Source organism: Pelobates fuscus, chromosome 3 (genome assembly GCF_036172605.1).
Source record: "Pelobates fuscus isolate aPelFus1 chromosome 3, aPelFus1.pri, whole genome shotgun sequence".
NCBI classification, from domain to species: domain Eukaryota; kingdom Metazoa; phylum Chordata; class Amphibia; order Anura; family Pelobatidae; genus Pelobates; species Pelobates fuscus.
The window spans coordinates 134509609-134524660 of NC_086319.1; the positions used below are offsets into that span (position 1 = coordinate 134509609).

At 43.0% G+C, this 15052-nt stretch overlaps 1 protein-coding gene across 2 annotated transcripts in view; it reads right to left on the reverse strand.

Moving 5' to 3' along the window:
- The window catches only part of PFDN1 (prefoldin subunit 1), a 99366-nt gene extending 85701 nt beyond the window's left edge, over positions 1 to 13665 (reverse strand). For both annotated transcript variants that reach the window (XM_063445274.1, XM_063445273.1), the window contains exon 1: positions 13565 to 13665. In XM_063445274.1, coding sequence (XP_063301344.1) covers positions 13565 to 13597 — 33 coding nt within the window. In that variant the 5' untranslated portion in view covers positions 13598 to 13665. The remainder of the gene's footprint in view (positions 1 to 13564) is intronic.
- Between the last annotated feature and the right edge of the window lie 1387 nt (positions 13666 to 15052).

Here is a 15052-nt window from a genome sequence, read left to right on the forward strand (position 1 = left end):
TAATGCAGCAGCATGGGCCGCAACACATTATCCCAACACTGATCCCGATTGGAACGTAAATGGTGCTGATATGGTTCAACTCAGAGCCTATAGAGACGCTATAATTGCTGGCATGAAAGCAGGAGGAAAGAAAGCCATTAACATGTCGAAGACAGTTGAGGTGATCCAGAAAAGCGATGAAGCGCCCAGTGTCTTTTATGACCGATTATTGGAGGCATACCGCTTGTATACCCCCTTTAATCCGGAAGACGCAGACAATTCCCGAATGGTTAACTCCGCCTTTGTCAGCCAAGCATACGGAGATATTAAGCGCAAGCTACAAAAGTTAGAAGGGTTTGCAGGTATGTCCATCACCCAACTAATGGAGGTAGCAAATAAGGTCTATATGAACAGGGATACAGAAAGTAAGAAAGAGGAAGAGCGCAAGATGCGTAAAAAGGCTGATATGCTAGCGGTAGCGATCGCAGGCGTAGATAAACGGGGCCCAGATAGAGGCAATAATAGATGGAATAGGGAGCCTTTGAGTAGGGATCAGTGCGCGTATTGCAGGGAAGAAGGGCATTGGAGGAACGAATGTCCGCAAAGAGAGTAGTACGAGAGAGACCAACCCAGGGCAGGCTACGGAAACTTTAGAGGCAGAGCGAGAGGTAGAGGAGGCCCCGGAGGGAGTAATGGTTATAGAGGGAGTAATGGGAACAGAGGAAGTGTTAGGGAAGACAGGTATATTCCAGCAGCGCAAAGGTCCCGCGATAGAGAAGGTAGGGACTTCGTAGGATTGGCTGACACGGTCATGGAGGACTATTGATACCGACCGGGCTCCATCCCCCTTGGTCGAGCGGAGCCTATGGTCGATGTATCAATAGGGGGAAAAAGGAGTGCGTTCATGATCGACACTGGTGCTGAACATTCAGTGGTGACTAATCTAGTTGCTCCTCCATCTGGAAGGACTATTACTGTGATAGGAGCAACTGGAAGAAGTGCTGAAAGACCGGTTCTTAAAAGTCGACTCTGTACATTGGGAGGCCACGTAGTAAAACACCAATTCCTTTATATGCCTGAATGTCCAGTCCAATTGCTGGGACGTGATATGCTATCAAAATTACAAGCGCAGATTACGTTCCTACCAAATGGAACAACATCCTTAAAGTTTAATGGACCTTCAGGTATTATGACTTTATCCGTACCAAAGGAAGAAGAGTGGCGACTTTATACAGTGTTGACTAGCCAAAACCCTAGGAGTGATGAGACATTATTTAACATACCAGGAGTTTGGGCAGAGAACAACCCACCAGGACTGGCCCGCAATATTCCACCTATAAAAATTGAACTAAAACTTGGGGTTTATCCAGTGAGCCTAAGACAATACCACATCCCACAGAAGGCTAAGAAGAACATCCAATCCTATCTGGATAAGTTCATACGGTATGGTATCCTAAAATTCTGTACTTCCCCCTGGAACACCCCATTGCTGCCTGTTCAAAAGCCCGGTACAGATGAGTATCGACCTGTGCAGGACTTGAGAGCAGTCAATGATGCGGTTGTTAGTATACATCCAGTTGTACCCAATCCATATAACCTGCTTGCTTTAATTCCGGGCGGGGCTACTTACTTCACAGTCTTAGATCTCAAAGATGCCTTCTTTTGCCTCCGAATTGCCGCACAAAGTCAATGTATTTTCGCTTTCCAATGGGAGAACGCTGTAACGGGCTCAAAACGCCAAATGACTTGGACAAGACTACCCCAAGGGTTTAAAAATTCACCTACCCTATTTGGTTCAGCTCTAAGTCAAGATTTACTGGATTTCGAGTCTATCCCAGGAGAATGTGTATTGTTACAATATGTAGATGACTTGTTGATAGCAGCAGTTACAAAAGAAAAATGTCAGCAAGCAACGCACGATCTACTACATATTCTCTGGAAGGCAGGATGCAAGGTGTCTAGAAAGAAGGCTCAGTTGTGTTTGCCAACTGTCAAGTATCTGGGATTCCATATCTCTGAAGGTCAAAGGATTATGGGGCCAGAGAGAAAAGAAGCTGTCTGCCAAATACCAATACCCAAGAATAGAAGACAAGTGCGAGAATTCTTGGGGGCAGCAGGCTTCTGTAGGATATGGATTCCCAGCTATGCGATACTAGCAAAACCTCTGTACGCAGCCATCAAAGGTACAGAGCACGACCCCTTCTTATGGACCCAAGAACAGCAAACGGCATTTGAAGATGTGAAGAAGGCTTTGATGAGTGCCCCAGCATTAGGTCTACCTGATCACACACGACCATTCTACTTATATGTACACGAGCAAAGAAGAATGGCTGTGGGAGTATTGACACAGTACTTGGGATCATGGCAAAGACCTGTTGCCTACATGTCTAAGCAACTGGATGCAGTGGCCAGCGGACTTCCACCTTGTCTAAGAGCCGTAGCTGCAGCCGCCCTGCTAGTAGCTGAAGCCGATAAACTCACTCTGGGTCAAGAACTTTATGTACGAGTCCCACATGCAGTACAGACGTTGTTGGATTACAAAGGAAATCATTGGTTTAGTAATAGCCGTATGACCAAGTATCAAGCAATGTTGTGTGAAAACCCAAGAGTGCATTTAGAGACTGTAAACACCTTAAATCCAGCTACCCTTTTGCCACAACCTACTGAAAGTCAACATGATTGTTTGGAAGTAATGGATGAAGTATTCTCAAGTAGACCAGATCTTCGTGATTTTCCCATCCAGAACCCCGATGTTCAATATTACACCGACGGCAGTAGTTATGTGAAAGAAGGGATCCGCTATGCAGGATATGCAGTAACAACAATAGACAAGGTGATAGAAGCTCGGCCACTGGCGAAAGGAACATCAGCACAAAAGGCAGAATTAATAGCACTAACACGAGCGTTACAATTGGCTGAAGGTTTAAGAGTGAATATCTATACGGACTCTAAGTATGCGTTCTTAACCACTCATGCCCACGGAGCTTTGTATAAAGAAAGAGGACTACTGAATTCAGAAGGCAAAGAAATCAAGTACGCAGCTGAAATCCTACAACTATTGGAAGCAGTGTGGGAGCCGAAAGAAGTCGGTATCATACATTGTCGAGCGCATCTGAGAGGAGATGGTGATGTAACAAAAGGAAATCGGATGGCAGATAGTGCAGCTAAGCGTGCTGCTGAATCAGGAAGACAGGAGTATGTGGGGCATATAGCTGCTCTTATACCAACTCCATTGTCTCAATGGACTCCAGTTTATACAGCTCAAGAAGAGGAGTGGTTAAAGACTGAACCGGGAAAGTATTTGGAGAACAAGTGGTATCAGCTAGAAGATGGAAGAATAGTCATACCAGCATCACTAGCAGTAGAAATTGTCCAAAATTATCACAACGGGACACATTCTGGGAGAGACAGTACTGAAGAATCTCTCAGGAAACATTTCTACATACCAAGATTGTCCAACTTGACTCAGGCCATTGTACGCAGATGTGTAACGTGTGCTAAGAATAATGCAAGACAAGGACCAGTAAAGCCACCAGGAGTCCAGTTTATGGGGGGACTCCCCATGTCCAATCTACAAATAGACTTTACAGTGATGCCTAAATCGGGTGGACATCGTTACCTGCTGGTAATTGTGTGCACCTATTCAGGCTGGGTAGAAGCATGTCCTACTCGTACAGAGAAAGCAGGAGAAGTTGTGAGATTCCTGCTACGAGAGATAATACCCCGATATGGACTACCCTGTTCTATAGGATCGGACAATGGTCCAGCTTTTGTTCACCAGTGCCTACAACAACTGACTCATATGCTTGGTATAAAGTGGAGGCTTCATACTGCATATAGACCCCAGAGTTCTGGTAAGGTAGAGAGAATGAATAGAACTATCAAGAACCAGTTGGCTAAAATGTGTCAGGAAACCCAACTTAAGTGGAACGTTCTCTTACCTATAGCTCTATTGCGAATCCGCAGTACCCCTACCAGAAGGATGGGCCTCTCTCCTTTTGAAATTATGTATGGGCGACCACCTCCCGTACTTGGTAACTTAAGGGGGGATTTGAGTCAGTTGGGAGAAGGAATTACTCGGCAGCAGGTTGTAGAGTTGGGTAAGACTATGGAGGAGGTACAGAAATGGGTACAAGATAGATTACCTGTGAATATTTATCCCCCTGTTCATAGTTATCATCCAGGAGACCAAGTGTGGATTAAAGAGTGGAATAATGTACCGTTAGGGCCCAAGTGGAGAGGTCCTTATGTTGTTCTTTTGTCTACCCCTACAGCGATAAAAGTAGCAGAAGTGACTCCGTGGATACATCACTCCAGGGTTAAACCAGCAGCAGTCGATTCTTGGCAAGTTACAGCAGATCCAGAGAATCCCTGCAAGATCCGGTTGAAACGCACTACTCAGTCGGAGTAACGAGGAATTATTGTGGATTACAAATTTTATTGTTACAGGTGTGAGTGAGAAGGCCATAATAAAGCCTGTCCGCTTACCAACACATAGTGTATAAGCCAGGAAAGTCTCGAAGGGACACCTGTGAAGACGAGCAGAACTCCATTCCCTGCAGCCCTCACATCCTGGAAGCTGAGGTTCCATCGCACGGACGAAGACTGAGGATGACGGCGAAAGATGTGCTTTTGATTGTGTTTATTTACATGTGTTTTTATATTCAGGAAGGTAGAGGTACCGACACTCCTAGCTGTGAGGTATGCATTAAGACTACGAGAACAGGTAACCATATTTCCCAAACCCTAATTTGGCATTCACAATACGAGTGTAAAGGAGATGTATCGAGATGTAGATACTTAAATATAGACTATAGTGTGTGCCATTTAGGAGTAGGAGAACCTAAGTGCTTCAGTCCGGAGTATCAACCTCGTACAATTTGGTTGACTCTCAGGAATGGAGATCCTCAGGGGACCCTAATTAATAAGACGGTGTTAGAATCCGTACATTCTTCGGGTGTTCTGCTATTTGATGCGTGTAAAGCAATATCGAGTGGTAGAAAACCGTGGAATGTATGTGGGGATCTTAGATGGGAGAGGACGTATGGGTCTAATGATAAATATATTTGTCCCAGTAGTAAAAATAAATATGTGAGTCCTAGATGCCCAAATAAAGACTATAACTTTTGCCCATATTGGTCTTGTGTGGGGTGGGCGACTTGGGGACAGACAGTAGACAAAGACATGATAGTGACTAAGTTGCCGACTAGCCCTTATTGTAAGTCTATGGAATGCAACCCAGTCCATATACTTATAAATAACCCCGACAAGTTCCTAGATAAGTATGGAAATTTATTTGGGTTTCAGATATACGGGACGGGTTTAGATCCTGGGACATTATTGTTTATAGGAATAGAGACTGATACGGTATCCTCCCAGACTCATCAAGTATACCATTCCTTTTATGAAGAGATGAGTATAGATAATAAGATCCCCCATAACGCTAAAAACCTGTTCATTGACCTAGCTGAAAGTATTGCCGGTAGTCTTAATGTTACCAACTGCTATGTGTGTGGAGGTACTAACATGGGAGACCAATGGCCTTGGGAAGCAAAGGAGGTAATGTCCGGTTCTGAGGCAGTTGACCAACTAATATCTACACAAGCCGATTATCATTTGAGTGTTAGAGGTAAATCTGAGTGGAGATTAAAGACCTCCATCATAGGTTATGTTTGCATAGCAAGGAAAGGAATAATGTATAATACTTCTGTAGGAGAATTAACTTGTCTAGGGCAAAAAGCTTATGATGATGATACAAAGAATACAACTTGGTGGTCGGCTTCAAATGTCTCAGAACCATCAAACCCGTTTGCTAGATACGCCAATTTAAAGGACGTGTGGTTTGATTTATCTATCACATCTACCTGGAGAGCCCCAGCAAATTTGTACTGGATCTGTGGTAAGAAAGCCTATTCGGAGCTGCCACAGGACTGGGAAGGGGCATGTGTGTTGGGTATGCTCAAACCATCCTTCTTCTTGTTACCGATTGAAACAGGTGAGACTTTAGGTGTTAAAGTGTATGATGTGAATCATAGGAAGAAAAGGGGACCCATAGAGATAGGCACCTGGGAAGATAATGAGTGGCCTCCCCAGCGTATTATAGATTATTATGGGCCAGCCACGTGGGCTGAGGATGGTACTTTTGGTTACAGAACCCCTATTTATATGCTCAACCGAATTATAAGATTACAGGCGGTGGTTGAGATTATCACAAATGAGACATCACAAGCGCTCAATCTTCTAGCGAAGCATAACACCAGGATGAGGACAGCAGTCTACCAAAATAGATTAGCCTTGGATTACCTTTTGGCAGTAGAGGGAGGTGTATGTGGGAAGTTTAACCTAAGCAATTGCTGTCTTCAAATAGACGACGAAGGACAAGCAATAGCTGAGCTTACTAGCCATATGGTTAAACTAGCGCATGTGCCTACTCAGGTATGGAAAGGGTACAATCCAAGTAGTTGGTTTGGTAGCTGGTATGAGTGGTTTGGAGGGCTTAAGGCAGTGGTAGGTGGAGTCCTACTGATTTTACTGTTGTGTCTACTCCTACCGTGTCTTATACCCCTAGTAGTTAGGTCTGTGCAAAGCCTGATAGGAAGTATAGCAGAGAGGAAGGCTGCTGCACAGATAATGGCGATATATAAATATAAGGCTCTAGATCAGGGAGAACCAATGCAAGAAGATGAATGTTGAAGATTCACATCATAAGATAAGTCTGGTCTGGTTCAAGGTAACTTGCGGTGTAAGCAAAACTAAGGTTATGTGATGCCTCAAGTAATTGTAAAATATCAAGAGGCATCAAAGGGGGGAATGTGGTGGAATCTCGGTAAAAATAAATTTAGTAGGCCGAGATTACCACGTGGCATGTGTACGTGCATATGCTGACGTATCGATCAGTTGGTTGCACGAGGCAAGATACGATCAGTAGTGTACGGAGCATGTGCAAGAATACAGGATATAGTATTCCCCCTCCTCCATTGTGCTGGTCAAGCCATGCGGTCAAACAGGAAGTTAATTCTTATTTGTGTTGATTGGTTAAGAGAATGTGCGGGTGGAGCTTAATATGGGAGGAGTTATGTGCCTATATAAGGAGCCTGCACTATTGTCCGGGGCTCAGACTTTGCTGTATTTTGGTGACGCTAGTCCCTCTGAGTCCCGATCGGTGATCCAATAAAGAATCTCTTCCTTCCTGAAGAAACCTGTGTCCATCTCTCTGTGCTTGGCTTCCGTCAGTTTCTCCGGTATCAACGGGGATTAAACTCCGAGGAAAAAACCTGGATGGGCCCAAAAGTAACAATGGAAACTTAGGGACTTGTAATAAAACAGGTTAAAAGGCTGAGATAGAGGAACAGAACAGCAAATAGTCTATTACCAAGCAGAGAGACATAGAAATAGGATAATAAAAAGTTAGTGAATGCCTAAAACATAGAGGCATATAATAATGTAACAAAAGTGGCAGATAGCCGAGAATGCACAAGAGATCACCATGTATAAAAATCAGAGGCCTAGAGAAAGTGAACAAAGCGGCAAATGCGTATTAAAAGGCACTAGAAAAAATTATTGCAAAATCTTGAAACAAGAAAGAGACATTCAGATATTTTCTGGTTTCCAAGTGCATCCTGGGGATGTTACTTTTAACCAATTTAATGGTTATTTACATTAAGGACTGAGTCAGTCCTGCTGGGAATTGAACCTGTGAGCCCCCAAGGGACGAACAGATTCTTCTGATGAAGCATTAGCCCACTAAAATAAAAGGCCCAACAGAGGCCTAGGAAAACATTATTTTAGCTGCTATATTAAAAGGCATAACAAGGCCTAGGAAAAAGTGACGCCAGTGGCTATATTAAAAGCCATAAAGGCCTAGGAATAAAGCACAGAAGCTTAGGAATAAGTGACTCCAGTGACTACCATATATACTCGAGTATAAGTCTAGTTTTTCCGCACATTTTTTGTGCTGAAAACCCCCCACTCGACTTATACTTGAGTCAATGTCTGTATTATGGCAACTTACATTGCCATAATACAGACCAGGACTGCCGGGCTCATTACAAGCCTGGCGGTCCTGTTGGGGGCTGGCAGGAAGCGTTTACTTACCTTTCCTGCAGCTCCCTTCTCCTGCGTTCTGGGTTACCGTGGCAACGCTCCGCGCGACACGCAGACCGCGAGACTTACAGGGGAGCTGACCGGAACGCAGGAGAAGGGAGCTGACAGGAGCTGCAGGAAAGATAAGTAAACGCTTCCTGCCAGCCCCCCTCCTGCACAGTACACACCACTGGACCACCAGGGACAAAAAAAATGTAAATAATAAAAAAAATAATAATAAAATAAAATAAATGTAATAAAAAATATTAAAATACAAATAAAAAATTAGAATATTTAAATAAAAAAAATAATAAAAATGCCCTCCCCCCACACACTACACATTATATACACACACACACTCATACAAACACACACTCTGCATTCACACAAACACACAGTGTGTTTATATAATGCAGAGTGTGTGTTTGTATGTGTGTGTGTATATAATGCAGAGTGTGTGTTTGTATGTGTGTGTGTATATAATGCAGAGTGTGTGTTTGTGTTTGTATGAGTGTGTGTGTATATAATGCAGAGTGAGTGTTTGTATGAGTGTGTGTATATAATTATAAAAATCTCAGAATTTCATAGCCCCAAGTTTTACCCTCGGCTTATCCATGAGGCATAGCATTTTTCACAATTGTTGGTCACAAAACTGCACTCGACTTATACATGAGATCGACTTATACACGAGTATATACGGTATATTAAAAAGGCCCAACAGAGGCCTAGGAATAAATTAATCCACCTGCAATTTTAAAAGACCCAACAGAGGCCTAGGAATAAGTAATCCAGTGGATATATTAAAAGACACAGAGGCCTACGAATAAGACACAGAAGCCTAGGCACAAGACTGATTGAAATTCAAATTAGCAGGAAACTCTTACCGTTTAGATTAAACCAATGAAGGGTAGAAGGGGTTATATCCATATATATGCTCTGTATGTGCCTGCCCAGCCTGCTACTCCTTGGTCACTGCAGGAAATAGGGTAATGGCAAAATCGTGCTACCTCTAGGGTGAAGATAGACGTCCTAAAAGATCCTTTCCGCAGGACAGACGTTTCTTTCGGGACAAAGACTTACACAATACAGGCCTGGTAGAGAGTTTTCCAGATTCCAATCCTGGAAAAGTGGACTCTCCTCTTCCAAAACCAACCGAGGACGTGGTGGCAATGGCAAGCCTTCAAAGCAATTCTGATGGGACACCGGTCCAGCCCTTGGGAGTGGGAGCAAGACTTCTTCACTTCTACGAGGCTCTAGCAATACAGGACAAGTGGGTGTTAAAGACCCTAAAATCCAGCTACTATCTGGAATTCTCGACAATCCCTTATCCCCGGTTCATGTCTACAAGCATGCCTATGGAAACAGAGAAAGCAGTGGCCATTCGGTCTTTTGTTTCTTCCCTACAAGCAGAGGGAGTTATATGTCCTTTTCCTGCAAAAGAAAGAGGATTGGGGGGTTTATTCCAGACTTTTTCTCACTCTGAAAGCATCAGGGGAATGGAGACCGATTTTGGACCTTCACGAATTAAACGAAAATCTGTATGAGAAAATTCAAGATGGAATCAGTAAGTTCCATTATAAAAGTCACCTCCTCAGGCGACTGATTAATCTCCATAGACCTTCGAGACACTTACTTTCACGTTCCTATTGCTCGACCACACCAGAAGTTCCTGAGATTTGCAATTCACCATCAGCATTTTCAGTTTCGAGCCCTTCCCGTTGGCCTGTGCACAGTTCTCAGGACTTTCTCAAAGATCCTGGTTGCCTTAATAGCATATATCCGCCTGGAAGGCATCTCAATATTCCATTATCTCAACGACATCTTGATTCTCTCACATAGCTGAGATATTCTCCTTCATCGAGATCGGGTTTGTCCTCTACAATAGGCCTTACGAGATGGGCCCAGTGGCATATGAGGATTTCACAAGAAGGGTTTCTATCCCAGTTTGCGAACAAGGATCTGAATCACGCAATCTCTTTATCATCAGAGATCAAGAGGGAACTGGCATGGTGGCTGATGAACAAGAATCTATATCAAGGGTATCCTCTGACCGACATCCATTGGGTTACTCATGACAGATGCATGCCAATCAGGTTGGAGAGCTCATTTGGGCCTTCTTCATATTCAGGGGCAGTGGGAAAACAAACAGTATCCTCGAATGTTTTAGAGTTGCAAGCAGTCTTCCAGGCTCTTCTGCACTTTCCTTGTCTGAAACAAAGTTGGGTGAGAGTAAGGATAGACAATACCTCTGCAGTTGCTTACATCAATCATCAGGGGGGTACAAAGAGCAAACGCTTAATGGAAGTGTTGACCCCACTTATGTCCTGGTCAGAGAAGAATTTGAAGGGGGATCAAGGCAGTTTACTCCGGGAAAGAACAATCAAGTGGCGGATTTCTTAAGCCGAGTAACCCTGGATTCCACAGAATGGGAGTTAGCCCCTCTGGCATTCCAAAGCATAGTCCAGAAGTGGGGTTTTCCTCAGGTAGATCTGATGGCCACAGTGAAGAATCGCAAAGTGGAAAGGTTCTTCTCGCGTTACTTTGACCCTTTGGTGGAAGACCAGAATGCTCTTTGTTGCGAGTGGAAGTTCAATCTGGGGTATGTTTTTTTCACCCAATTCCCCTGATTTCCCCCCTGCTAAGAAGGATCCTGCAGGAGCAAGCAACAATTCTGGCAGTGATTCCCTTCTGGCCCAGGCGGCCTTGGTTTCCCCTGCTGCAGAAACTCTCTCAGGACATTCCTCTGAAATTCCCAGACCAACTCAGTCTCCAAAACAAGGTCCGATCCCTCACCCATCTCATCAGTCTCTCAATTTAAGGGCTTGGAAATTAAGAAGCAACGTCTCTCCAGCAAAGGCTTCTCTTCTTCAGTAATTTATACTCTTCTGAATGCCAGGAAGAAATCCACTTCATCGGCTTACTATCATATTTGGGACATCTTCTGTACCTGGTGTTTGGCACATAATATTTCTCCTTTGTCTCTCAGTATCTGTGACGTCCTTCACTTTTTACAGGACAGATTTGACAAGGGTTTGAGTCTCAGCTCCCTAAAAGTGCATACTTCAGCAATCTCTGCTCTGTTAGATCAGAAATTGGCATTTGATCCAGATATTGCTAGATTTTTTTCAAGCCATCCTCAAGCTTCACCCTACAGTACGGTCTTGCTCCCCTCCTTGGGATTTACCTCTGGTTTTTTTTCAGACCTCATCTGATTCTCTGTTTGAGCCCTTGGAGAGTGTTTCTATACTTTCTCTTACGTTGAAGACCGTTCTGTTGGTTGCCTTGACCTCAGGTAGAAGAATCTCTGAGCCAAGTGCTCTCTCCTGTGAGTCGCTCTTTTTGATTCTTCAGGAAGACCGAGTGATCCTTCGTACGATTCCAGCTTTCAGACCCAAGGTGGTTTCTGCTTTCCATATGAGTCAGGACATAATTTTGCCAGCCTTTTTCCCTCATCCCTCATAAGAGGAGGAGAAATGGCATTGTTTGGATCTGGTGCGCTGTTTATCTACATACCTGAACCGGACTTCAGATATAAGGAAGACATCTAGACGGTTCATTATTCCTTCAGGTTACAAGGGTCAAGCCACTTCTTCGTCTCATATTGGCCGATGGATCATCTCAGCAATTAGTCAGGCCTACACAACCTCCGGAGTTCCTGTCCCTCAAGGCCTTAGAGCTCATTCTACCAGATCCTTGGTCGCTTCTTGGGCAGCTGCAGCCAACATTTCTGCGGATCGCATTTGTTCGGCAGCAACATGGTCCTCCTTCAACACGTTTATCAATCACTATCAGTTAGATATAGTGCGTTCATCTACCACAGAATTTGGTAGAAGTGTCCTGCCTTATAGTTTATAAATTAATAAACTGTATGTGCATGGATTTATGCGTTGTGGTTATTATTCTCCCTCCCCTACTCCTTTCAGCTTGGGTATAACCCATACGTAGTGCTTCCATGGATATATCTGGGGAAAACAGATGGGTATAGCTCCTCCCCTTCTCAATTGGACAGGAACACCTCCTAAATAAAAGAGACTCCCGCTATACCACCTCAGTCTTAGTTTAAAGCCACGAAACAACACATGATTTTAGAAGAGGGTGGGATCGCAGTGCTGCCATGGCATATATCCGGGAAAAGAAAATATCGGTAAGTATGGCATACATTTTCTGTTATATATACATACATACATACACACGTAAATATTAAATACATGTATATTAATAAACATGCATAAATGTATATCTGCAAAATACTGATAAAATATAGCATTTTTTTTTTTATTTAAACTTTGCACTCACTACCAACACACTAATTCACCAAAACACACCCACGAACACTTTCTGACCTACACATACACGCAAACTGACCAATTTGAAAGCAAACCATATTCTCTGACCAACATACTCTACAGTCCCAATGCAATTTCCCACTACCATTATGGTCCAGCACTCTGTTTCTGCAGCTTTACCCCTTCAATTCTCTTGACGCAGATGCTAGCATATGATGACATGCTGCATCCTTCTCAACCCACCATGCACATGACAGCCAACTGCAGACCCAGATGGCCCTAGGCTACTACAGCAGCAGCAAAATAAATAGAAAAAAATTGTCTGCCCGGCCGGCGCTGCATGTCCCAGGCATTGTGAGATATAAAGTCCACATCTCTAAATCGCAGTGAGATGCATGGTTTGGTGGAACATTTCTAAATTTGGGGTCCTGTTCTGTCTTCCTGTGTTTGTTCCCTGGTGTCCTGCATTTGAGGACACAAAGGAAATTCCCCTAATCAGTGCAGTCAGACACTGCTCAGAGGCAAACCCAATATGCTCAGAGGCAAACCCAATGCATTAAATCCATGTTCAGAGAACTTCAACAGGATTTTCTGCCCATTGCCTGTTGTGCATAAATGCCTGTTTTTGTTAAAGCCTGCATGTTTACTTATCTTTCCCTTCCACAAAGGCCATCAAATCATTCGTCCTGGATCAATATCTCCCATTGTTGGGAGATATGGATATGTCAGTTAGTGGGAAATAGCAAGACGTGATCGCAGAAGTTCTGTCCATTGCAACAATATTCCAAAAACAAAATCACCTTGTTATATATCTGTTGATTGTGCATGCAGTTCTAACAGTTACTAAGCTTCTTGAAAGGGACAATACAACTGGATAACCAGTCTCTTTTGGATTCAAAACAGCAAGCAGTCTCGTAGGTTTTACTTTTATGTTAAGCAATCTCAGATGTAAACCTGTAAATTTCTATTTGTTTATCACATGTCAACTAATGTGCAGGTATGCAATAAAATACTGGAACTATATATTTTATATGAAGCCTTTAAGGAGTTCGCAAAGCTGAACACCACCCCTCACAACCTCCATTGTGACAACCATAGCATTTCTATAAAATTATTATGAGCGTAAACATTGTAAACGCGTGTATTTATAGTATGCAAACAAAACCAAAATGCCCCCCAACTTTAACGTATATCAGGTTGAGAAAGCAGCGCCTTACCTTTTTAAGTTCTAAATCCACAGGAGTAGCCATGATGATCCAGTGGTGACATGCGTACTGAGCAATACAGCCGTTAAACACACGTTGGTACGTCTTAACAAAAGCTTTTTTCATTGGTCTATATGGATGAATAAACTGCGTACGCCGCGTTTACGATAGTGTGTTTACATGTTGGTTGTTTCTTTACATTAAGGCATCATTCGTATGAACAGGAATTGAGGTTTTGAAAATAATCCAAAATGTTTTGGTTAAGTCGTACATATTAGCTAGTTTCATGATAGTTTAATTAACAGACATGTTTTTTGGGGTAGGAACGTTGGCAAGTTGCCAAGGTTCTATGATGTTTGTAGTGGAAATCTTAGGGGGGAAACAGCAGATATGGCAAGATACATCATTTTAATGTTTACCATGCAATCTTCAAACCGGCCTCCTAACCACCTCACAGGCAGGATCAGTCAGGGGACCGAGTGCTGCATTATACGTCTTTGGGCTGCACTTAAAGGAATAGTCAAATGCAAAAAAAAGGGGGGGGGGGGGGTTTAACCCCTTCAGGACCGGACTGAACGCCTGAAAATGTAAAGAAATACATATACATTAGTGGCAAACTATATTTTTAAGTATGTATGTGTGTTTATATATAGCTATAGTCAATACATTGTTAAACAAAGATCTGCACATCCCTCAAGCCATAAGACTTGCTTTTCCCACAGAAATTACAAATTTGCAGTGATGTTACTACAGCAAAGGGGTCTGGGTTGGCATATGCAAATGAGTTCAGACAAGAATCAAATTGTTGCCTAATTCTATTTTAAACATGGATTCCTTGGAGTTTGTGTTAGCTGTATTCGACAGTTTTGAAATACATATTTTCTTGGTTTGCAAATAACTCCAAGCCTCAATAGCAAGCCAGTAACTAACCTCATGCTGATGAGTTGAATCAAAACAACTATCCATGAGTGTTTCACTAGCTTTGCATCTCTTCCTGGGTTGTGTTTCAACGCTGTTGTATACAGCAAACCCAAACTCTAAGGAATCCATGTTTAAAATGGAACGAGGTAAAAATGTGATTCTTTGTTGAACTAGTTTTCATAAGAAAAGTCCCATAGGGTACTGAAACATCAACACAATCACACAATAAAACTTCAAGATTTATTTACAAAGTCCTGTGAGTGCACATTCCTTGATACTTATGTTTTGGCATAAGTGATTTGCACCCAGACAAGGACAAGACCCGTAGAGTGAGTGCTGGATCCACGTGTGTATAAATATATAAAAATGAAACCAAATATGTATAGGACTGCACTCTCCTGAACATGTACACACCATATGATGCCACTGGGGCCAATTCATTCATACAAAATACACAATCCAGCGCACTCACCCATTCACCAGCAACTTCAAGTCTCACAGATTGCAATAGTTTTACTTAATGGATCTTTGATTTATAGGGACAGCATTAGGCTGCCTTGAAGCAGCAGTCAGTTTTTC